General features: G+C 35.3%; 2 protein-coding genes across 4 annotated transcripts; one reads left to right on the top strand and one right to left on the bottom strand.

The window, feature by feature from the left end:
* Positions 1–2,278: 2,278 nt before the first annotated feature.
* LOC126624001 (uncharacterized protein At5g39570) lies at positions 2,279–3,880 on the bottom strand. Its single transcript, XM_050292993.1, has 2 exons — positions 3,730–3,880; positions 2,279–3,505 (listed from the first exon to the last, which is right to left on the bottom strand). Exon 2 carries the CDS (start codon positions 3,398–3,400, stop codon positions 2,438–2,440), a length of 963 nt encoding a protein of 320 aa, XP_050148950.1. The 5' UTR covers positions 3,401–3,505; positions 3,730–3,880; the 3' UTR covers positions 2,279–2,437.
* A 14,222-nt stretch (positions 3,881–18,102) lies between these two features.
* Positions 18,103–21,010, top strand: LOC126620646 (transcription factor bHLH112-like). Of its 3 annotated transcripts, none has more exons than XM_050288862.1 (7): positions 18,111–18,553; positions 18,677–18,737; positions 18,984–19,614; positions 19,738–19,863; positions 19,990–20,055; positions 20,162–20,221; positions 20,435–21,010. In XM_050288862.1, exons 1-7 carry the CDS (start codon positions 18,388–18,390, stop codon positions 20,636–20,638), a joined length of 1,314 nt encoding a protein of 437 aa, XP_050144819.1. In that variant the 5' UTR covers positions 18,111–18,387; the 3' UTR covers positions 20,639–21,010. The 3 variants fall into 3 exon arrangements, with proteins under 3 accessions (XP_050144817.1, XP_050144819.1, XP_050144818.1); XM_050288861.1 differs by having other exon boundaries at positions 18,116–18,553; positions 20,162–20,227; XM_050288860.1 differs by having other exon boundaries at positions 18,103–18,737; positions 20,162–20,227.
* The last annotated feature ends 4,653 nt before the right edge of the window (positions 21,011–25,663 follow it).

Here is a 25,663-nt window from a genome sequence, read left to right as displayed (position 1 = left end):
TTGGTCTTCGGGGCCAAATTAAAATGTGGGTGAAAATATAAAAACCCATATTATTTAAAAAAAATTAAATAATAAAATCTCGGGGCCTAAAAATATAGGCCGAGGACCCTTGGGTGGGATTATAGGCCCACGGGGTGAGAAGAGGGGAATGGGCTGCTGTGTGCAGCCCTAAAATTTTATTTTATTTTTTTATTTTATTTTATTTTTTTTCTCGGGCCGTTCCAGGCGAGCCCAGAAATTTTTTTTTTTTTTTTTTTTTAATTAGATGCATATATAATTCAATGAATCACATATTTACTTTGATGCATATGCAAATAATAGTTTCAATGCATGTACATATGTAAGATTCAATTCATGGCAAATATCAAATTCACATAATTGTAGCAATTTTGATGATGAAGCATACACAATTTATGTAGAATCTAAAATACGTAAAACGTAAAGTTGGGTCATGCATCATGGTGAATGTTCATGCTATCAGGGCTTGCAAAATATCGAGTTAAAAACCGTTGTTTGGAAAGAACCTGATTGCGTGATGATATAGATGAACTGGTTTGATGCAGAAAAATTATTTCTTCAATTTCGGCTTTCATCTTCAAGCTTGTATCACGTTCAACATAAGAAGAAAAATAAATTGAATCAATAACAATATATGAATTCAATAAAATCAAGATTTAAACAATTAAAAATAATTGAAATGTAATACTCCCCTGATTGTAGACGAATAAATTCTCTTTAAATTCTTCTAAGCACAGCGTGAAGAGCGTGCTGATAACGTGTTGTGGTCTATTTTATCTGACAGAGGGACTAGGGCCGGCGGCAGAGAGAGAGGAGAGAGATGTGTGTTTGTAGAATTGTAGGGGAATGTGTGTGTTGTTATCCCTCCTACATTGTGCCTTTATTTATAGTAGTAAAGGGAGAGAAGATATTCCTTCTTCTCCAAGTAATACAAGTTGTAATAGGAAAGGATAACTAGAATCAAATCTTATCTAGGATTTACACAATCATACTTAAACTAGGAATGTTTACAACAATAAGTAATATTTTACAGTAATTTATTACACAAAGTGTCTGGACGGACATACCAAAAATGTGATGTGGTAAGAGTAATATTTTTTATATGTTAAAATTTTATTATATACTTTTCGAAATCATGTGATTGTCCATCCACACACACAAAATATCCTTATTCTCTCCGTATTTTGGTTACACTCACCTATCCTAGCTAGGAGAACTTTTTTAGTGTGTTAAGAACATGACCCGGTACCAAGTGTCATAATACAAGCGGTTGAAAATTATTTTTTCAAGTATCCAACAATTTATATTATGACACTTGTTGTACATGACCGTGTTCCCAGCACACTAAAAAATCCATCCCTTGCTAGTTGCACATCCTTGTGTCTAGTGTCATGTACTTCCGTCAAAGACAATTAGACAAGAATCTCTCATGTTTAAGAGAGTAAAATGTGATACTTCTAGGAGGTGCACACTAGTTAATGATTTAGTGATACTTCTTTTCCTAATTAGACAAGAATTTGTCATGTTTAAGAAAAAATGTACTCAAATTGAGGTCTACTGTCTACCCTGTAACGGTACTCAAATCAAATTAATGATCAGATATAGAATACTCCAAATTACCATAAAACCACGAAAAGTGAGTTCCTTCTTTTTAAATGCTTCAGTTAGCATTTTTCACAAGGTTCAAATTCGTTTTCTTAAATACACAAGTGAAAATTGGTGTATGTAATCATATTTCCGTACATAAACTTCATTATTCTTGTCAAATTTTTAAGGAAGATTATTTTGTTGATGCATCAAGCAGCATGATCGTTTATAAACCATCAAATCCGACGTATGCTTTCTTGATGAACCTTTTATCATTATGTCTTCATAAGGTACACATGCTTCCATTCGATGATTTTGATCCATGCATGCTAATGGTCCTTTCCCTCCCAAGTTTGCCTGCTGATGCCTTAACTGCTGTCATTAATGTCGCCTTAACAGAGAATGTAATTAGTAACAAGAATTGATTAAGAACAAACAAAGATTTGGAGAATGTTTTGGAGTGCTTTTACCCCTTCGAAACGCTTTTGATATTGTTTGAAAGAAAAACTTAAAAGTATTTTTGGATTGTTAAAGTCATTCATAGTGCTTTTTGGATGGCACCTACCGAATGCTTTTTCATGAAACACTAATTTTTAGTGAAAATTTCTTTATGCTAGATTCTAACAAAAACATTTTCAGTAAAAACACTTCAAAAACAAAAGTGCTTACCACATTATAAATAAGCACTTCCAAAGAAGCTTTTATTAAGAAGGCTTTGTCCAACATAATTATTCATTCTTACAAACAAAGATTCTGACTTGAAAAAGTTGTGGATAACAAGAAGACAGAGTTCTTACAATCTCCAAAATATATTCAGTTTATCCAATCCTGCCTATTGTAAATAGTTGCTTCCTTCATCCCTTATTTCTCCATACGGATTTGAGCTTCCGAAAAGATAATCTGCAGTTCCTTTCCATGGATTCCCATATCTTCCTTCACCACTACCAAATTCATAGCAAGAATCACCATTTCCATTGCCTCTCTTAAAATCACGAGCCAGGCAAGGCCAATGCCCAAACAAACTCTCACAAATATCCATGGCCTCCAGTCCATATCCACTAGGAACTTGATTATACACTTCCTGCCCATGTTCATAACTACCCTGCACAACTTCTTCACTTTCCTCAACTTGATTAGGGTTTTCTTCGACTTGACTTGGCTGATCTTCTCTCCTCTCTTGGTGCTGCTTCTCTTCTTCAACCGCCTGCATCGGTTGGCTTCCATTGATGGGTTTTGGTGCTTGCTGAGAAGGTTCTTGCTTACCACTCAACGGCACGATAGAGCCATCAGTGACACCTTCTAAAGAGGGGGGATTTAGTGCAGCAGGCCCAGAAGAACGAGGATAACAAGTTTCAAGTGAAGGCGAAAGGGGCTTTCCGTAAGTTTGAACAATATCAAATCCACCACCATAAGGTGTAGGATCATACTCTTCAAATTCAAGCTCATTAAACTTGGAAGAAACGGAATAAGATATCATAAACTGAGTCACTTCAGCATCATAACTCGGGTTATAAACATTTGGGTAGTAATTGATGGATAGAGGTTTTGTGTAAGAATTTTGACAAGCATAATAATATTGAGATGGAGTTGGATCATACTGAAACAAGTTTTGGGTGGGGGGCTCATGGCTAGAATAATAATACGAGTTTTGGGTGGGGGGCTCATGGCTAGAATAATAATAAGATGTTGGTCCTTGATCTAGAGAAGCATGATGATCATGAATATCAGCATAAGGGGTTAAACTATACTCACCAAGATCACCAGCCTCATAGTAGTTGGAGCTGTAGAATGCCATTTATGAATCAATCGACACGATCCGTAGACGATTTTCTCTCCTTTGATGGATTCCAGATGTTCTAGGATTCGTGTTTCCACAACTTCAGAGGAATTACACTGAATTCTACAACATCAAAGTGAACCCTAATTTTACAATTGCTTGTGATATCTATTGATCTTCTAACTGAATTCCCATACACACAAATCTTATCCAGTTGGGAAGAAAATGTGCGCCTCACCAACTCATGTGCAAGAAAAAGGAAAAGTGGGTTCACTTATGAGAGAGATCAACATGTGAAGAGGACAAAGGATTAAGGATTTCATAAACATATGATTAGAGAGGATTACCTTTGCCAGAAAGTGGATTGAGATGTGACTGAAAAGGAATCCTGAGAAATTTCGCTTGAAAGATGATGAGATTCAACAAATTTTCTAGCCTTTTTGTATTTTTTCGGTTGCATAATTTCCTTTGCTTAGGAAGGTGGCAAGCGTATAAAGTCATGGCAGCATGTGCGGATTGCACTCTGGTCAAGTGCTGTTGGCTTGTCAATGTCATATTGGTCCCCACTAGAAGAAATGGGCACATCAGACGCTACTTGTGCTTGGCTTTTGACACCGAAACCCTTGGATTGGATAATGGCCTGGTTGCCACTTGACAGAGTAGTGCAAGCGGAAGTGCAATTAATTAGGGAATGACCTTACTAGTTTTGATCATGGTCTAAAATATCTATAATATCTCGATATTTTCATCAAAATTTCCGTGTTTTTGGACTACCGATATTTTTTTGGACTACCGATATTTCCGATATCATCGATATTTTAGACCTTACTAAGTCACTCATGTATCTTACCATGCAATGTATAAAGTGTAAAATATTGTACTAATTCATTATATATAAATGATTTTAGTGTGTTTAAACTTCTTTCATTAATTACTACATATTTTCTACACTCACAATGTTTGCCAGCTCGCTATATAATCAACTTAAATAAGTTATATCTATCATGCAATGCATTTCCTTCCAATTTTTTGTAATAAACTAATAGATAATTGACTAAATAAATATCCTGCAAAGTTTCAATAAAAATTTCCAAGTTTTTCTTACAATTTCCGTGGTTTTTATTCAATTTTTATCGATATCGATAATATCCCGATATTTCCATCGAAATTTCCGTGTTTTTGGATTACCGATATTTCCGATATCATCGATATTTTATTCCTTGGTTTTGATTTAATTTTCAGTGCATATTCCAAAGGAAAACTAATGAAAATGATTTGAAAACTTTGAGTTTTAACAATAAGGACAAAATAAAGGGTAAAGTGTATAGTACTATGATTGACTTTTTAGTGTAAAAATATGGTTTTTCGTTAAAGTAAATAGTACAAGAAGATTTTCGTTAAAGTTCTCTATTCCAAATAAATAATGATTTTGTTTTCAACACAATGTATCAAATAGCTAACTATTGATTTAGTGATATTCTTCTCTTAATTGTGATTTTGAATCTCACACAATCAGCAACTATGAGAAAGAAAAAGCATCAGTTGAACATTAGAGAGAGGGAGGTGTGGATGATGTCGTTTGAACTATCACCCACATGTCATTTGGCCAACTGCGTTGAGTTTTTTTAATTAACTAATTAAGGCTCATTGTGTTCTTTTTTTATTTATCGGAAAACTAATAACATGTTTACCAACTTAGAACGAGAAATGTATTGGATTAAAAAATAGATGTAATATCAGGAAATTTTCCAAGTAAACGTGTAATATCAAATAATTTTTGCTGAATATAAGCTCTAGTCTTTGATTTGTTATGGTTATGCGGAGAGTCAAGACATTGTGCAATTTTTGGCGAGATCGACAGGACAATGGGCCAATAGAAAAAACATCAACCCATATAAAATATGAACTGGGTCAGAAAAAGGAAAAAGCAACTCAACTCAACTACAAAACCTCCAACTTCTTTTGGGTTGAACCAAATCAGGTTCCAAATTGTGGCCTAAACCCTAAGGGGAGCCCAAGGCGTTGAATTCAACCATGCAAGGTCTGACCTTGGTTGCCTGACTTCTTCTTCACAATTGACTTAATATAATAGGTTCCAAATCTGAGAGGATCTTTGTGAAGGAAACAAGCATGAATTATCAACTATTGCAACTGCCTTTACGTATTTGGTACATGATTTTCTGAGTACTTACAAGATTAGGTGCATATTACATCACTAATGTTGTCGAGTACAATTGAAGAAAAAGCCTAACCGAATACGTCAACGACAATTTTATCTCCTAAACTTATGAGTCTAAGGGATATATTTTGTGATATTTAAAATTAAAACAAATGGCCTCTAATTTTATTGATTATTATTTTTCCAAATCTTATAAGTAATAGTAGTTCAACAAAACTTGTTTATTTTAATGCAAGGACAAGAACACAGGAAGGTACGTAAAACATATAAACCTTTGTTTATAAGATTGGGTTGTTTTTCTAGTTTATGTATACAGTTAAGTAAAGAAATTGGTTAATTTTGAACCTTTATGGAGATGTTGATTCGGATTTATGACCTAATTTAAAAGTGAAAAGAGAAGTCCCACTAAACTAATATCACTTTGTGTTGAGAATCTCACGTTTGATCAAAATTGACAAAACAAATTTCAATATATTATACAAGTCTATTCCTAAATACATCGAGGTTTATTAGGATAAAATCTCACTCTTGATGGGCTAACGGGTGATTAAGTGTTGAATCATACATACAGTATGAAATTTGGCAATTTTTCTATAAAAAAAATACTGATCCGTCTAGGACAAGGGGTATATCACATATTTTGATTTCCTTAATAAAATTAGCATAAATGACAATGTTGTCTCGTCTTATTCCCCTTGCATAATTGTCTCTTAGCTGTTGTATATATGTGCAACCCTCTTTGATATTTAGTACTTTTATATCATGATATGTACAGGGCAAGTGACTTAACCATCCAACTTCTTCTGTTCTCCACCAGCTACGTACAGAAGCTGCAACTTTTGCCATAATTATATGTGAATCTTCCTGTACTATTAGTTTTAGAGCAACCTAATCTTGAGATCAATTGTCAGCTCTCTCACGGTCATGCTTGTGATGTGGGTTACACATTTTATACATAAAACTTAGATTTGAGAAACCATGCATGACCTCAGATAAGGGACAAGAAAGAGAAAATCAAGAAGAAATGTATATATTTTTGTTGCTTTTGAAGAAAGAAAAGAGAGTGAGAAAATGTTCATTCGTTGTGCCAAAATATTTCTTTAACAATTATGACATTAGAGAAAGAAACAGAAAGAGCAGGTCCAACCCATCTCTTTTTTTTTTTTGACAAACTAAGATACTTTTTCATTAAACAAAGAGATTAATACAAGGAATAGAGAGCCCAAAAAACATATCCCAACCGAAATACAAGTCCATCAAGAAAAAGCAAATACAACACAAAGTCGAAAAGGCATAGCTAAAAGACAACAGAAACCCTAAAAATAAAGAGGAAACCAGCAACCACCACCAAATTTGACGCGCCTCCATCGAAAGGCCGCCACCACCAAAAATCGAACCAATAGCAGCAATCGGATCAAAGGAAAATGGGGGTGAGCGAGCCACCCGCGCTATGAGCGTTCCCATAATCCTACCAAATAGTGCAAAAAGCATTTTAACAGTCACCCAAAACCCAAGCACATCACCGAGGAGAAGCACCCGAGGTTGAGAAGCAGTGGTTGGTAGTTGTGGACTCACGACGGAATGAAACATCGGAGCAGAAAGGTGTCTACAGGTTTTGATCTGAGACAAGCTTAGAGAATTGAGACAAAGCTCAAACAAACTGAGACAAAACTCAAAGAAAGCCAAAATGAAAACAGAAAAAAAAAAAAAAAGCACCGTAGGAAAAAAAAACAGAGGAGGGAAAACGTGACAGGGGAAGAGGGAAGACTTGAGGGTATGTGGTAGAGGGTTGGGTTGCAACATGAGAGAAAAGGGTGGAAGGGGAATGAGGATGACCAGAGGGTGAGGGTAACAGGCTAGAGAGGAGAAGAAAAGGGGTAGCAGCAAGGGAAAGTCGACCGACTCCAACCAGAGGAAGGAGTCGACGATGAAGGCTGGGAATTTAGGGGGGGGGGGTTCCTGCAAGAGAGAAAAGCAGGAGTGGCTAGGTCCAACCCATCTCTCAACTCCATTTTAATTACCACCATGAAACCAACAAAAACTACTTCCTCATGTTACTTTTAAGTCCATTGAGATATATTCCAAGTCCTTTGATAAATTACAAGAAAGTTGACTTGCTTAAGAATTTTATGTATCATGCACAATCACAATCACAATATACATGTATGATATCATATGTACGGGACGGTCATCTATCGACCCACATCTTGTAATCAGCCCTATAAATTTAGAATCATGTATTATTTGGGCACATATACCTTATTCAGAGATTATTACTTCTACTCATAAGTACTTTTGCCATAATTTTTATTAGAAATACGTTGAAAGTTTACTGAAATTCCAACTACTAGCAATCTAAGAGACACTACTTGAAAGTGCTTCTCGAAGAAAAGCAATAAAATTTGAGAAAGACCTAAAGGCTAGTAAAATGAACTATATAGGATACATTTTGTCATTTGAGAAACCTAGGATACATTATTACAACCATGAATGATGAGCTCTACTCTACATCTACATGAAATGAACGCTACATGCTTTTAATTAGTTTAAGACGTAAAAAAGAGCATAATGAGCTGGGGATATTGAAAGATTTGCTTGAAGAGCATGAGACAGGGCATGACACATATTTCAATCAATGTCCCAGTTAATTAAACCGAGCGAGGATCCTCGCGAGATCCTCTTTGTGAGGATCTTGGGGATCTCCAATTACATTCTTTCATTATATATCGTGCGGTCAGTTTTTGTCAAGTACTGTTTATATTCAATTTTAAATAAAAAATTTACAATAATTTCTGACCGCACGATGTACGATAAACGGATGTGATTGAAGGATTCAGCGAGGATCCTCCTGGAATTAAACCTACATATTAGATTAGACTTAAGAATTTTTCTTAATTAAAGGGTTTAGCAGATGTGGGACCTAATGATTGATGACTAAGGGAATGTTTTTATCTAACATATCCATGTCAACCTCATCACACCACACGAAGGAGGGCCAAAGGGGGATGACTAACTTGGTGACGTTTCATATATTGGAGGTCAACAAAGCTAATGATTAATGACTTGTCATTCTTTGGAATATAGGAGCCTCCTCTTTGGTGGAAAATGTATTAGAAATTAGTTGAATTAGACTCGTGGAAGTCAATCTTGAGAGAGATGGCTATTGAGAGGGAACAAAACCTTATTTAGAATATAATTGCATTTTGGGTAATTAGAGAGAGAGAGAGTAGGTGAAGACGAAAAAGATTAGAACAAGTAGACACAACAGCTGTCCGATCAATCAAAATGATAAATTAAAGAAGTAGTAGGACTGCACGAAAAATCAAATTTTAGAGCTTTAATTTTGCACTTTAATCATTTTTCAGTTGAACATGCCTTATCCCCACAGATGAATACAAATTAATACGCTTAGTTGCTCACTAAGATAAACATAATGTATAATTGCGTGTCTATAAATACCATTAGCTGATCCAATTCCCATTAAACTACTATAACCACTGCTATGGCCTTGCTTTTTCAAATCATATTTAATCGAATTTCTTGTTAGTAACAACGGCAATCAAAACTAGATTAATTGACAGAATACGATACAAATACACCGTTATATGTGGACAAATTTATACTTGTATTTGTATCATTAGCAAAAAATAAAAATAAAAAAGCCTTAATAAAAAGTATCATAGAAGCCTTACTCATAAAAACTCAAATTGACGGGGAATCTGCTCCCGGGTCGTTGCTCTGCTGCGTCTGGCCCGTCCTTTAGGCACCACAGCCTTCGACCACTCATCACAAGGGCAAGAGAGGCAAAGGTACTAGGGCTCATGCTTGAAACAAGGTTTAAGTCCCTCACTTTCATTACATCGATGTGGATTGCCTCGCGAAATAGTAATAAAGCTTTTCTATAGACATTTGAAACAAGAAAATAAAATAAATGCAAACAAGAAAAAAGAAAGAATGGACGGCTCTCACTTTGGTGCGTGTTTAACTTAGTTTGGGGTTGACTATAAGGATACTTAGCTAGACAAACACGTTTGATTTACAACACAAATGGTCCACTACCTTAGATTGGACATAAAAATCGCATGGTCAACTGGTGGCCATTCGAACTCGTATTGTTTTTATAATGAAAAAAACAAAACAAAAAAACCATCACTGATCAATTTCTCATTTTTCCACATTGTTCTCATTTTTCTTGTTAATATCATTTTTATTAGGCATGCCACGTGATGGCGACTATTCCAAGAACCGCGTAATTTGGGTTGTTCAAGAGAGAGAAATATTTGGATATTGGAGAGAGATTGTGTGTAAGGTGGGTCAGTAGAATGGATTAATAGGAATTGCATGATTTAGATTGAACGGTTTGGATTATTTGGTTCACGAACTCTGGAGTGTCAGATTCTGAAAGGATTTCAATCTGCTATTCTTACTACATGTGAATTCATTTTGTGCACACCTCAAGACTTGCTCAGCATGACATCATTACTTTCGTTATACAATTGCATAGTCGATAACAATATGAAATAGTAAATTATCACCAGTGCTAGCTAAGGTTAAATAATCACTTAATTTCATATTATTGCATGTATGAGAGAATGTTGAAGATCATACACGCATTATGATTATAATAAACTTAGGAACATATCGAAATAATTACGTTCTTCTTTTTATGTTTGAGATAACCCAATTAGTGCACGCGCCTATAATAATAGATGCAACTTAGTGCAATGATCGTAGTTAATTGCATAACATATATAATTAATTAATATTAAGCAATTAGTTATAAGAACAAAGATGAACAAAAACATTCGGCGGTGTGGTAGGGAGTCACAAGGCGTGACATGAGCATGAGGGTCCAAAGTGGTCAGTTTTTGGGAGGAACATTTCTGAATGCATAAAAATACAAGAAGAAGATCCAAAAGTTGGATGGCTGTGACCTAATTTCCATGTCTTTATCAAGACAAAAAAGAAAGCGAGTACATCGTGTCTTACTCTCAAGTGCAAAGTCGACTCTTCTCTTATCCCATGCCATTAATTAGGGTAACGACTTTAAGTTATAAGAGAAAATATTTTTAATGCAACATCTTGTGCCAAAAAACACTTAAGGAAGTAAACATTTTGTAATTAGTACTCGGTAAAAATTTGACATAACTGTCGAGACTAGTGGTCGATACTATTTGACATAATTAACTTCTAATAGTTGTAAAAGATTTAAGACTTGTTTGAAAGTAATTTTAAAAACATCAAAAATTGATTCTAAAAATATTTTTAACAAAATTTTTTTTCAGTCATTTTAAAAGCTTCCAAATGAAGCCCTTATAATTTAACTATAGAATGTTTATCTTTATACTCGTAATGCTGTGTTCAAATCTTCTCTCCCTAGATCGCTTAATCTGGCCTCCTAATTAAGTCACATTTCTAATTGTCCTGCGGGATTACCATGGTTTTTCTTCTACTTTTCCCTCTATTTTGCAGGAATACCACGTTTTGGATAATGGATTATTTAATGAACAAAGATGCCGCCCATGATTTGGTTATGAGATTGGACGGCTGTGATTGGATGAGAGGTGGGCGGTCTGGCTGGCTTCGTCGTGTTAACTACGGGAAATGACAAAAATTGAAGGAAAACCCGTCTCTCAAATCTCAGGGCCATTTGACTGTTGTCGAGCTCAGCCAAAGTTTGAGAGGCCCCAGTGTCGACGCACGCGTGGCTGCCCCAATGGGTCCCGGTTGACTCATTTTGCTCTCAAAGGATAAGTCATAAGCATGCTTAACCAGTTAAATACTCTCTAATTTAAATCAAACAAGTCATATCTGTAATTTACTTGAATCCTTTTTTTTTCTTCTGCTGGAGTTTTTTATTAGCAGTCCGAAGATCTTCTTTTATATCCTCTTTTTCCCTTTATTAATTTTTTATTTTTATTTTTTAAAAAGTTTTTTTGAACCCGAAGCTTTTTTGAGAATTTTTTTTTTTTTAGTAAAGTGATAGTGTTAATGAGAGTTAAATAGTTAGTTGCGGAAGAGTAATCGTTAGAGTTAGAGTTCGAACCCAAACCAAAATGCATATGCATGAATCATGATTGCTTTTCACCACTACTATACACAATTTGGGATGCACATTTTTGTATCATTTCATTAAAAGAAACAAATTATTCCACACGTGTGCCGAAGCTGACAATTTTGTATGATCAGGATGTGTCAAAATATATTTGCTAATTCTTTACATCATTATTAAGGAAAGCAGTTGAAGAAACTCATGGATCTGACCTAACACTCCTTTTTAGCTCCATGTATAATTGCAGTCAACCATTTTCTTATTATTTTTTGTGAAGAATTAGGTGAACATCATAGTCACTAACATCTGAATGAAATGTCAAAAAATATGGGCTGTAAGAATGCGTTTTGCTTAGTTGAGAATGAAAACTCGTCCCTGCACATTTGCCCTAATTGACCGCCATCAAGAATATTTATTCATTAGAAAACTAGATTTTAATCCTTAAATAAGATGAAGTTTAGAAAAATATCTTATACAAGATTAAAAATTAATTTTAGTCCCTAGACTCTATTTAATGTCAACATATGTATTCAATCTCTTTCTTTTTTATTTATAATTGTATGGTGTTTATAAATTAAATTTTATGAAAATATTATAAATTTTAATTCTCTCTAGCATATGGGCACGTACACAAAGTGTGAGAAATTTTTTTATTTTTGTTTTTGAAATAGAAGGAGAGAGGAAGAGAGTGATGGGGAATGTGGGAGTGGGAAGTTTTTTTTTTTTTTTTTAATTACAGATATGTTATGATTACATGTAGGTGAGCCTTTGAAAAAAAAAATAGCAAAATTTGGTTGTGTGAAATTACATTTCTACCCCATATTTCTTATTCATGTTATGTTTTAATTAGAGGGTTAAACTGATAGTTTAATAGGGTTTTGGTTGACAATGAGTGTTTCATTAATTAGTACAGATTATGGTAAGTACCTTATATAAGATAATGTTTTCGTAGAGATTTTTCGGTAACTTATGTTTTTGCATATTTTCTTATGTGCCACTAATTCATTACAATATATTTAGATAAGAACATTTCAGTACACTAGTTTAGTATAATATACTTAGGTACTGACATTTTGGTACACTAGTTTAGTATCATATATTTAGGTACGGAATTTTCGGTACGCTTATGTTTTTGCATATTTTCTTTATATTTAGGTATGGACATATTAGTACACTAGTTTAATAAAATATATTATGACACAGACGTTTTGGTACACTAATTAGAGAAAGTTAAATAAAATTAATGAATTAAAATCTGTATAATAATAAATTTAAAATTTAATGTAATAATATTAAATAAGATATCCATTAAATATTAAAAAATATATATAATATGAATTTTATTTTGAATTAAGTACACGTTAATGACTAAAATCAATGTTCAATCTAACGTCAGGTTTTTATTAAATTTTAATATTCTTTAAAAATTAAAGTTCAAAAACCCCTTATTCATTATATATAAATGTGGTCCTTGCTAGTTTAAAAGCCCCAGTTTTAGTGACGCATCCGGACCCGGATTGTCCACTAGGACTCCGAATCGAGTTGTGTTGGCCGACACCTGAAATGTAACAAAGTCATAAGGTGTAATGATATGGGATATGTGAATAAATTAAAACCTAGAAGTGTCTAAATACAAGAGTGCGTTGTGAGCGGGAATGAACCAATTTCACATGTGACGTCAGGGCATGAGTAAAGTACAGTAGAGTGGATTGAAATCATACCATCGGAGGTAATCTCCAATACCAAAATTTGCCACGAATCCTCGTCGATATGAAAACTCTGCTACTAGAACCTGAAAGGAAAAAGAAACAAGAGTGAGTGGGCCTGAAATAACGCTTTGATAAAGACCTTCTAATGTTATAATCCCTCACTGTAATACTTGTATAATTTTTAGGAAATCATACTACGTATAAGTATGAAATCAAATGTAAATCAATAATAAATCCAGGAATATTCCAATCACTACATATCGACAGTAGCATAAAAATCAGGTACTCATCAATCTATGATAACACGTTAGTTGGAGTTGCCTAACGCAACATGTACGACTCATAAATCAATCTATGATGACACATGAGTAGGAGTTGCCTAACGCAACATGTACGACTTATAGACAACATGTACGACAGTGTCGGAGTTGCCTATTGCAACCTGTACGACAGTGTCGGAGTTGCCTAGTATTGCAACTTGTACGACAGTGTCGAAGTTGCATAAAACACAAATATATTCATGCCATAACTCATTCATTCCAGATAACACCATAAACTCACCTGAACTTACCTGCACAACCCGAGTTCACCTTAGCACTTCAAAGCATTCACAACAATTATATATAGGTAATATGCGTATGGATATGCCATGATGCAAACTCAACCACTTCATAGTATTTTATAATATATAAAGGGAATTGTTGTTGGCATAAAATGCATAAATCAATTTAAGAGCGTTTGTGGAACTATCATTTTTATATATACGATTAAAAAAAAAAGAAGACCCACTTACCTAAGGTCCGCGCTACGACTCCCTAGCACGAATATCAAGACGTCACGAACAACCATCACCTAGAACAAATATTCAATTACGTCTCAAAACTCTTATCAATAAAACACGTAACTTACATAAAACACATCCCAAGGACGTTCTAGAATGATTTGAGACCCATTGACCAAAAGTCAACCATTGGTCAAAGATCAACGGTAGGGTAAAAACCCTACATAACTAAATCCGGAAGATATGTATCTCGAATTTCCAATTTGTAACTTCTAAAGATCCACATTATACTTCTACGACATCATACTAAAGTTTCATTACGATCCAACAGTTGGATCTCTGCCAATTGCCAATTCAAGAGGAGGTCAACAACTAATTTTACTAACTTAGAAATCCAATTCGGGAAGATCCGTTCATCGGATTCCTGATCCGTTAGTTCCAACAATCCTCAAATATTATATTCTTTAACACATTAAAGTTTGGTGGGGATCCAACGGTCGAATCGTCAATTCAAGTTTTGATCAAGTGATGTATCATAATGAAACTAAGTTCAAATAATCAAACCACTTCATACAGATTTCAATTATGAATTCAGGGCATCTAATTGGACTTAGAAAGATATCGTCGACCCACTGGCCATGCGCCGCCGTCACGTATGGCGGTTGGCAGCCCCGACTGGCCAGAAAAGTTCAACTATTTCCAAAAATTACCAAATTTTACAAAAAAATAGATCTCAGTGAGTGGAGAAAGTTTCAAACCTGTGACCAAGTCCAATTTGGCTGGAAAAAGCTCCAATTTCACTCAAACCCGCCGGAAACCCTAAGATGGGTGTTCTTCGATTCGACTTCCTCGATCTTCCAACGCCCTTAAAACTGATTGGGTCTTGTTCCTAGGTCCAAGGGGAGTTAATTAAGGGTGGTGGTGAGTGGTGAGACTCGCCAGAATGGCGGAATCGCCGTCAAAACTTCATTGGTCACCCGCATGGTTTTACACGGTTTTGGACCTAAAAACCCTCAACTTTGGGTGGAATTGGAAGATGGGAGATGGTGGAAGAGGTTGCAAGTGATGGATAGTTGAATTTCGCCTGGAAAAATGGTGGAAGTGGCCAAAAGCCACTCCGGGTCGGCGCGGGTAAATGGGTCCACAGGATGGAGGGGAAAAATCCCTTTTTTCCTATCCTAATTGGCTGATTGGTTACTCATCTCTCCTCTCATTGGTCCTATCTTCTCTCCTTGAAGCTGATTGGCTTCTTTCCCATAAGGTGGGAGTTCAAATAATTGAATAATCTAAAATGTAAATAACCAATTTCAAACGTCCGTAACTATACCGTTATAATCCGGAATCGCAAATGGCTTTTGCTTATGCGTTCGTACCAACAAGTACTACACAAATACACCAAAATAATAAGTCATACGTTTCTCTAGATAATGATCAATGGAAGTCAAAGTTCTTGCCTCTAGGGCATTTTCGCCAATTCACGCTTTTAAAATAAATAAAAACGTAAAATTATGGACTGGTTGTCACAAACACCCTGACCCTGATTGTCCACTAAGGCTCCGAATTGATCTGTGTTAGCCGACACCTAGAAGGTGACGAAGCCATAAAGTGTAGTGATGTGGAAAATGTGAATAAATTTAAACCTAAAAATGCCTAAATACGAGAGTGCAATGTGAGCAAGAATGAACCTATTTCACACGTGATGTTAGAGTATAAGTAAAGTACAGTAGAGTGGATTGAAAATTATACTATAGAAGATAATCTCCAATACCAAGGTTTGCCACGAATCCTTGTCGATACGAAAACTCTGCTTCTAGAACCTGGAGGGATAAAAACAAGAGTGAGTGGCCCTGAAAATAAAGCTTTAATAAAGACCTTCTAAAATATATAACCCCTCGCTGTAATACCTATATAGGGTGTAGGAAATCATACTACATATAAGTATGAAATCAAAAGTAAATCAACAGTAAATCCAAGAATATTCCAATCACTACATATCGGTAACAACATAATAAATCAAGTGCTCATCAATCTATGGTAACCCATGAGTAGGAGTTGCCTAACGCAACCTATATGACTCATAAATCAGTATATGATAACACATGAGTCGGAGTTGCCTAATGCAACCTGTACGACTCATAGGCAACTCCGGCACTGTCGTATAGGTTGCAATAATAGGTAACTCTGACGCCGTCGTACAGGGGGCCTAAAGCGGACAATATCGTGTTACGGCGGAGTCAAGTTGGGGATGTGGTGGGGGCCCGAGCCGGGATGTGACAATTTGGTATAAGAGCCAATCCTGGCCGGAAGTGTGTCGACGAGGACATCGGACCCTTAAGGGGGGTGGATTGTAACATCCCACATCGCCCAGGGAAATGGATCCTGTAAGCCTTATATGTATATTCTCATTTCTACGTAGTATGAGGCATTTTGGGAGCTCAATGGCTTCGGGATCCATCGGAACTCCAAGGTTAACCGAGTTCGTGCGAGAGCAATCCTAGAATGGGTGACCCACTGGGAAGTTCTCGTGTGAGTTCCCATAAACAAAACCGTGAGGGCGTGGTCGGGGCCCAAAGTGGACAATATCATGTTACGGCGAAGTCGAGCCCGAAATGTAGTGGAGGCCCAGACTGAGATGTGACATTTAGTCTATCAGCCACAAATTTGATGCTCTTCTTAAATTTTCAAAGTGATCCGAATTTAGAAATATCAGACTCCCACTGTGGAAAATTGGAGCAGCAACTCTATTATTTGTCAAGTCAACTGCGCTTGCTGAATTAACCACCACACTTCAAGGAGTAGCTAGTGTTGTAGAGCTAGCCTTCTTGAGTAGCTAGTGTTATAGAGCTAGCCTTCTTCTCCCGTAACTTCCCAAAGTCCCCAACTTGCTGGCTTAAAATCCTAATCCTTTTGATCTTTGTGGTGAGATAAGCATGGCTGATTGCATTCGGTATTTTTTATGGTTACATAAACTTCTGATTCAACATTGTTGGGGCTGTCTAATACAGCGTTAGAATGACAAATTTACTGTCGAAATTTAAGAGATAAGACTGATGATCATTTGACCCAGTGATATTCAGTGCTAAAAGAGGTCTTGAAGTTTGTTAGAATAGGAAAAAAAGATTTGATGAAAGGAAGAAGCCTATATTTTAAAGATTTCAAACCATGAAAATATTAAGTTATTTTGAAAATAAGCATACACAACACACCATTTTCCTATACAAGGCGTTAGGCAAATATGGTGTGCTGCACAAATTACAGTCGTTAGGTTTGCTTTATCATATGTTAGTTTCTTTAATCTGAATAGTTTGAGATGTCATTGATATCATTTTAATCGCTCTTTTATATGAAGATTATAATCAAGTCAAGTAAATACTTTGTTTTGAATTTAGTTAATGTAAACTACTCATCATCCTTCATTGAAGATGCGAATAAAAATGCAAAATTACAAGTGCCACATTACATTTGTTGAGGATCAAATAGCATATGAAGACTCTGAAAGTCACTCGCCCCTTGCGATGTCGTGGGGTTAGAAATTCGAAACATAGAAGCGTAGCCTAATAACCCATAATCATTTATACGTGGTCCAGTAGTCCCCCATGGGTCCTAATCTTTGGATTTTAATACTAGGGCTTGGACTTTTCCATTATTATTCTAAGACCCTGATCAAATTTCTACCGTCTGATTTCAACACAGACCATTTAAAAAGAAGTAAGTTATTCGTCTAAAACAGTGAGGTGGTGGTCAGATCAAACACCATCATCATCATCATCATTCATCCCTTTATTCACAAGCATCACCATAAGAATTTTCCACACAACAAAAATATATAAAATATAGAATAAAATAACTATAAAAAATGAAAGGCAAGAGACGAGGGCATAAAAAATATATGGATAAAATATAATAAATAACAATAAATTCAAAGCTAAAAGAAAACGCAAAGAAAATTCGATTCAGGACGCTCTTTGTCCAATCATCTCTCTTAAAAAAATGTCAACCGGATTCCCGTAAAATAATTTGCATCTACTGTATCCGTGCCCACCGTTAGGTCCTAACCGTATGAGATATATACTTGTATAAATTGCAACTTTGCAAAGCTCACATAACCATATTTCATATTTCCTAATTGTGTGTGTGTCTGTGTGTGTGTATATATAGTTATAGCCCCTCCCTCTCACTCTTATATGATCAATACTTCTACTTCATGAGACCTCAAACTAAAGGCAAATTAAGAACACGGGACAAGGGTGACGGAATCGTTATACTTTTGAGCTGAATACTATTATGGCGGAGGAGTTTCAGGCCAGGATTTGTGGCGGCAACCCATGGTGGAGTTCATCGAGACACGTGCTGGCGGCGTCACCGTGTTCTGTGGGTTTTAATGATCATATGGGGGGCTTCGGGTACCCCAACGACATGGTGGACATCAAGGCAACAAGGTCTTCCTGCGGTGAGATTAATAACTCGGTTTCTGATGACCATGACGGTGGTGATCATAGTAATTCTATTGCTAATTTTGATCAATATCAAGATGTTCAAAAGCCTGATCATGATTCCACCTTGCAAATGATAGGTTTTGGTCTTTCATCATCGTTATCTTCAACACCCTCAGATTTCAACCAAGCTTTGCTCCTGTAAGTTCTTTTAATTCATTTGCTAGCTAAATAGCTACTTTTCTTAATTAGTTGAAATTCATGCATGAGAAGACCCTTAATTATTTAGTCTTAGTTGTATTCATTGATTTAGAAAAAAAGATCAATATGATATGAACCTTAATGATTGGGAAATTGAATTCATATATAGTACTAATTAGCTTTATGTGGAAATTGAATTTTATATCAACATCACTAACTTTTATCATCTTAATTATCTTGCTGTAGTCGCAGTAGTAGTGGAAGAGGTGAGAGCAATTTTCATAATTCTATGCTCCAAGAAGATATGGGTATGAACACCAAGTTGAACACTGGCGCCCTAGGCGATGAAGAATCATCTTCTATCATAAATGTTTTCAAGCCCATGAATCAAGATTTATCTTTAGACCAATTAGGTTCAACATCGTCTTCTGGCTTTCCTATAAGCTCATCGTCATCAGCTGCTATTTCTTATGGCTTCTCCTCAGCCTTAATGTTGCAAACTCTATTTGATTCTGAACCAGTACCTCAAACCCAACCCCAACAATCAGTTTTCAACAACAATCAGTTTTCAAATGGCCCGTTATTATCACCTTCTCCTACTAGTAATTGTTGGCCGCCGAGATACTCTCCAAACAGTTGCCTAAGACCCTCATCGCTACCAAAGCAGTTACAACCTGGTGTTGGTGGCGGTAGCTTGCACTTTTCCAATAACATTAGTACACCCTTCTGGAACGCCCCCGCTCCCGCGGCTTTAAATCAAGACAATACTATTCGATCTAGTAATGATCTGTTTTCCTCCTCACAAGCACAGTATACAACACCTTCTCTGTCACCTTTTCATGAAAAGAAACCCAATTCCAACAACTTTACCACAAAGGTAAGTAATGAACCTTACAGTTTACCTCTTCAACATATAGCTAGCTAGCTAGGGTTTATGACCATATGTATGACAAAAGGGTTTGAGACTAATAATTTAGATGTTGAAATTTCGAAATTTCAGGCCAATACTAATGGAGATGTCCAAGACTCAAGCTCCTCTGTTGTAAAGAAAAGTAGCAGCAGCGCCTGTGAACCTGTATTCAAAAGAGCTCGAATTGAAACACCTTCACCCTTACCGACTTTTAAGGTACGACAAACATATCTAATCAAAAGCTTTTGGCAGCAGCCATCGATTGATGAGCTAGCAAGCTTTTCTTTGTCAAAGTGATTTTTAAAATTTTAATTAAAGCTTGATTAATTTGTTATTGATTAGGTTCGGAAGGAGAAGCTTGGGGACCGGATCACTGCTCTCCAGCAATTGGTTTCACCTTTCGGAAAGGTAGAGTTTTGTTGTTTTCTTCTGTACCTTTTCAAGAAAAAAACACTTTACTAATTTGCTAAATAGAGGAATTCATCAAACTTACCTTCAATCCTTTTTGTTTCAGACTGATACAGCTTCTGTCCTCCACGAAGCTATTGAGTACATCAAATTCCTCCACGATCAAGTCAGTGTACGTTCCTTTTAGTAACTCTATTTATTTTTTTTGGGCTTAGACTTGTTAAATTAAGAAACCCTAGTTGCCTACAAAAACAAAATAATTAATTGATTAATTTGTTTTCCGGGTTGTTCTTCAAAAAGAAGGTAGACCTAATGAAATTCTTTATGCAAGTCTGGACTTGGTTCTGATATAAAAGTTTTTCTTTATGTAATATTTCAGGTTTTAAGTACTCCATATATGAAAAATGGAGCTCCCATGCAACAGCAACAGGGTACTGATAAAATGGAGGAGGCCTCGGAAGGAGCACAACAAGATCTACAAAGCCGAGGACTCTGTTTGGTTCCAATTTCAAGCACATTCCCGGTTGCTAATGAGACCACAGCTGATTTTTGGACACCATCATTTGGAGCAACTTTCAGGTGATCAGAAGAGAAGAGCTGAGGAAGCCAAGGCCTAAAGTGCATGCTGAGCCAACTGCTAGCAGGACTAATGATCGATGTAGAGCTGGCAAGCGATTAAATATTATAGACCATTTCAATTTTTATGTAAAACTAATTAATATAAGTTATCAGTTAGGAGATGAGTTTGGAACAGGAACAGGTGCTAAATTTAGCGGAAGTTGATATTATATTAGGGTTTAGGGATATTAAGTTGTTGACAATAGCTGAATTTAGCAGATGGGGTGTAAAGAGCTGCCTTTTGTTCCTGTTCATGTATGTTGAGGGTTGGCACCACCACCTTTCCATTATCTCAGAGAAGAGAAAAATAAATAGATTTAAAGCGATTTGAATTGTAGTTAATTGATTTATATAATGTATGTATTGTTGATTGTTGTAAGAACAGGAGGGAAAGATGAGTGAGTGGAGGTCATTTGATTGGCGTTTTCACTTTTTCAATTTGTTTAATTTATATGTTTGGAATGTGGTAGTGGGAAGTCAGAGGACGGCCCACTGTGCCTGATTTTAGGGTTTCTGGTGAATCTGGTCATGAGTCGTGAGAAAGAGAGAGTGAGAGAAAGAAAGCTAGTGCATGCGCGAGTGCATGTATTTGCGCGTGTAAAACATCAATCCTGACAATTTATTTATTAGGAAAACTAATGAAAATGGCTTGAAAACTTTGAGTTTTAATGATAAAGACAAAATAAAGGGTAAAGTGAATAGTACCAGGATTGACTTTTTAGTGTAAAAATGTGGTTTTTCGTTAAAGTGAACAGTACCGGGTGCTTTTCGTTAAAGTTCCCTTATTTATTTTGGGTCAAAATCAACCCTAACATTAATATATGTTTTTATCCTTCAATTTCTTCCTATGGAATGGCTAAGCAATTATAAGGATCGTCCATTAAACATGTAAAGAAAAATTAGTTGAAATGATGAATTTATAAATTTTAATAGTTGACATAATCAGCTTTTTTTTTTCTCGTATTTGACCGATATTTTTTTAATATTTTGGTAGATATGATGTTTGTATTTAATCCATATATCATCAATATGATCTATAAGTCATCAATATTTGGGTTTCATGAGTTTATCAATTAAAATTTGTAAAATAATTATTTCAGTTAATTTTCTTATATTATATATAGCGTAACACCTCATACATGTATGCATGTTTGTGAAGAAATACATTATGTGTTGATCAGGTTGTGAATCTGAATCATCAATTATTTGCTTGGCAATATAAATGTATGTCCGGTAAAATAACGTTATCCTCTAGTGTTGATTATTATTATTTTTTTTTTGAACAAAATGTTGATTATCTTTTAACTTCTACGATTCCATAATCTACATAATATTAATTATATCCTTGGTGGCAACTAGAACCAGCAGCTTCCTTTGATTTAAGGAAATTTTAACGAAAAACTCATAATACTGTTCACTTTAACGAAAAATCATATTTTTACACTAAAAAGTCAATCCTAGTACTATTCACTTTATCATTTTTTTTTATCTTTATCGTTAAAACTTAAAATTTTCAAGTTTTTTTCATTAGTTTTCCTTTGATTTAATTATTCATTTTGTTTTCTTGTTTTTTGGTGTTTGTTTATGTATTGGAACTTTTGTCAAAGCATGGCTGCATGGGGTGAAAGTTTACACCGCTTTTCCCAACACGAACAGTGCCGATGTAACACTATATATGTGTTGTTACTTTCAGAATTATGGCTCATCATTTGCAATCTAAACGACATATTTGATAATATCAAATATTAACCAAATATATACAAAACTCCTGACCAACTATAGTCAATAGAGCTTACAAACTTGTGTTGTCTAGTAAACATGAATTATATTCGTTAACTCCATATATACACAATGGCGAGGCTACATAGAGACAAGGTGGGGCATCCGCCACCTCCTGTTGCTGAAAATTAAGCCTAGGAGCGGTGGTTCCGCCCCTCTGGTTCTGTCGGAAGTTATGGTTGTTTGGCCTGCTTTCTAGTTTCTGGGTTCCTACTGCACTGTTTTTTTTTTTTTTTCTTTTTGAAAAATCCTTAACCAAACGAAGCGTTTCAATTAGTTGATTAAAAGAAAATAATTGAAGTGGGGACCACTGGTCCCCGTTACCTCTGCCTTCACACGTCCCCCATTCCCTTTTTAAAACCAATAAAAAAAGTAAAGGTTTTCGTGTTTTCTTTTTTTCTTAATTTCTTAATTTATATTATAATTAACCCTAATTGATTAGTTAATATGAAATTTTGTTTAGAGTAATACACTAATATAGTTATTGATTACTGATTATTGATTATAGATATGAATCCTATTGTCACATCCCGGTCCGGGGTCCACCACATCCCGGCCCCGCTCCATCACCGTAATACGATATTGTCCGCTTTGGGCCCCGACCACGCCCTCACGGTTTTGTTTCTGGGAACTCACACGAAAACTTCCCAGTGGGTGATCATGAGAGTGCTCTCGTGCGCTACTCGCTTAACTTCAAAGTTCCGATGAACTCCGAAGCCAATGAGCTCCCAAAATGCCTCGTGCTAGGTAGGGATAAGAATATACATTTAAGGATCACTCCCCTGGACGATGTGGGATGTTACACCTATAAATGATTATAGATATGAATCCAATAAATGATTATTGATGAATGAAATTGTTTTTTAGGGTAAAATTTGAATTCTTGATTCTTGATTAATTGAATTGAATTTTGGTATAATGAATAATTCATATGATTATTGGTATTGATTAATTAGTTAGTAGTCATATGGTATATTTTACTCTAGGATTAAGAGTCTAAGACCGGGAGGAAGTAGTGATCTTGCAAAGGAGTTGGTGAAGATCGAGAGGTGTGCAAGCTATATGATAATGTATAAGCTTCTTACATTAGTTTCGATGTTACTGGCTGCAACCGCTTTAGTGGAGAGAGTTTTTTCTGCTATAATGTTGTGAAAACACCATAGCGTACAAAATGAGAGATCAATGATTGAGTAATAGCATGATTATTTATATTGAGAGAGATGTATTTGCTTTTATTGATAACGAGTCTATCATGCGACATTTTTATGACATGAATTCTCGTCGGCAACAATTGAAATTTGTTTGTATTGATAAATTATGGAAGACACTACTATATAAAAGGATTAGGTTGTTGCCATTTTCTTTAACCTTGCACTCTTTTAAGTTCGCACCTCCTCCCGATAATTCCTGGCTTCGTCATTGTATATATATGCTATAACTTCGAAAAAGATTCGTACCATATAAGAGTTCTTTTTTATTTTTTAACTGTCAAAATATCCAAATCAGCATTAACAATAAAAAAAGACAGCAACAATGTTTTTCTATCGAAAAGTCAAATCTAATGTGGTATGACATGAATTGGCAGCCCTCACCCTTGTTGCCAAGATTGAATCCAGGTTCAAATTTTCTTAATTGATTATTAAATGTATTTTATTAATTTTATTATTGTTTTTTGTTTAAAATATTTATTATAATAGTTTAATTTGACATATCGGGTGGAGAACAAAACTCTAAAAAAATGTCAAAGTGCCATATAAGCTGTCAAATTTAAGATTTATATTTAAAATTTGACATCTTAAGTACTAAAAAAAATGACATCTTATTTAGAGATGCTCTAAGGTGCATGTATGTATATATATATATATATATTACTAGTCATTGTTTGTTGAAAGTTGCTCTGAACAAATTTTGAAACAAAGAGCCTAATCAAGAAGAAGCTTAAAATTGAAGAATCCCTATCAAAGATGACTAATCATGAGAGAAAGCAAAAGAAAGGTACTTTAATGGTTCAAAATCTGTTGGGATTGGTATCTCTTGGCGCCCACTCTTTTTGTGACTTGTGAAATTGATCGGCGAAAGGGTGTGATACCGAACACTTTGAAGCATCGGGATCAATACCATTTGATATAGCTAGCTCCTCTCTCTCTCTCTCTCTCTCTCTCTCTCTCTCTCTCTCGATAGAATATTGGAATTCTTTAATTATTTTTACTAGATTGAGATCCTATCAGGATTTCACACTCAAGAGTTTGCAGATTGAACAATTTGAACTGTTTAATTTAAATCTTGCAGTCTCTATTAGTAGATTCTACTAACCCACCTCACACACAATCTCTCTCTAACGTTCAAATATCTCTCTCTCTCTCTTAAACGTTCCAAGTTGCTTGGTCTGTAAGCTTTGGAGTGTGAGATCTGAAGAGGATATTAATCGCGTACTACTAGGGTTTACTTATTTGAAAAGAAGAAACATAAAACGAATACTTAAAAGGAAAGCATCTTGGCATCATTGTGTTGTGTTGTTATAAATAAAGCAAAATCTACGACTTCCAGCAATTACAAAACTTTACTTTAATGGATCAATACTTCTTTTTCTTGTTTTGGCTAATCAATGTAAAACTCTATTTTCGTCTTCTCCTTGACGTTTTCCAGCTTCGAAAGGCTTATTTCTTTCTAAAATTGAATCTTATCTTCCAACCCTTAAATTTTAACCCACATTATCATTACATAAAAGCTTATAATTGAGTTCTGAGTTTGAATTACACAAACGAGAGTTAGACTAGTTAGTTATAATAGTGTGTTCACTTTTTGGCACACGGTATGAATCTTCTTTTTAAACGTTAAGAGTAATTTAGAGAATTACGTTTTTAAAGAAAACACAGCAAAATTTGAAATACATCTACTTATGTTTTGAGCCCAAGTTAGCCGATATTGGCCATGGGCTCACTATTTTATGTGGGTGCCTAATTTACTCTTTTAGATGAACATCCCATGGGATAGCATGAAAACCCCTGTGAAAGTAACCCTTTGAGCTCAATATTCGATTCCTCCAATGTAACCCAAAAAAAAAAAAAAATCCTGTAAACGTGGGACAACAAACGCCTTCTGCGTATTATGAACTCCATGACCATAACTAGAATATCCTGGACCTGAAGTGAATGTGATAAGATCGCATAGACCACACTCAATCACTCATCATGTATGTTACAACCCGTCC

This window comes from Malus sylvestris, chromosome 5 (assembly GCF_916048215.2).
Source record: "Malus sylvestris chromosome 5, drMalSylv7.2, whole genome shotgun sequence".
Lineage (NCBI taxonomy): Eukaryota > Viridiplantae > Streptophyta > Magnoliopsida > Rosales > Rosaceae > Malus > Malus sylvestris.
The sequence above is the reverse complement of the archived record's forward strand: the minus strand, read 5'-3'. Positions and strand labels throughout refer to the sequence as shown.

What these genes read in the sequence shown, in the direction of transcription:
- LOC126624001 (XM_050292993.1), bottom strand. Translation starts at nt 3,400, where the DNA reads ATGGCATTCTACAGCTCCAACTACTATGAGGCTGGTGATCTTGGTGAG.
- LOC126620646 (XM_050288860.1), top strand. Translation starts at nt 18,388, where the DNA reads ATGGCGGAGGAGTTTCAGGCCAGGATTTGTGGCGGCAACCCATGGTGG. An exon ending in TTCAACCAAGCTTTGCTCCT is followed by an intron (nt 18,738 to 18,983) that starts GTAAGTTCTTTT and finishes ATCTTGCTGTAG; the next exon opens with TCGCAGTAGTAGTGGAAGAG. An exon ending in CCAACAACTTTACCACAAAG is followed by an intron (nt 19,615 to 19,737) that starts GTAAGTAATGAA and finishes TCGAAATTTCAG; the next exon opens with GCCAATACTAATGGAGATGT.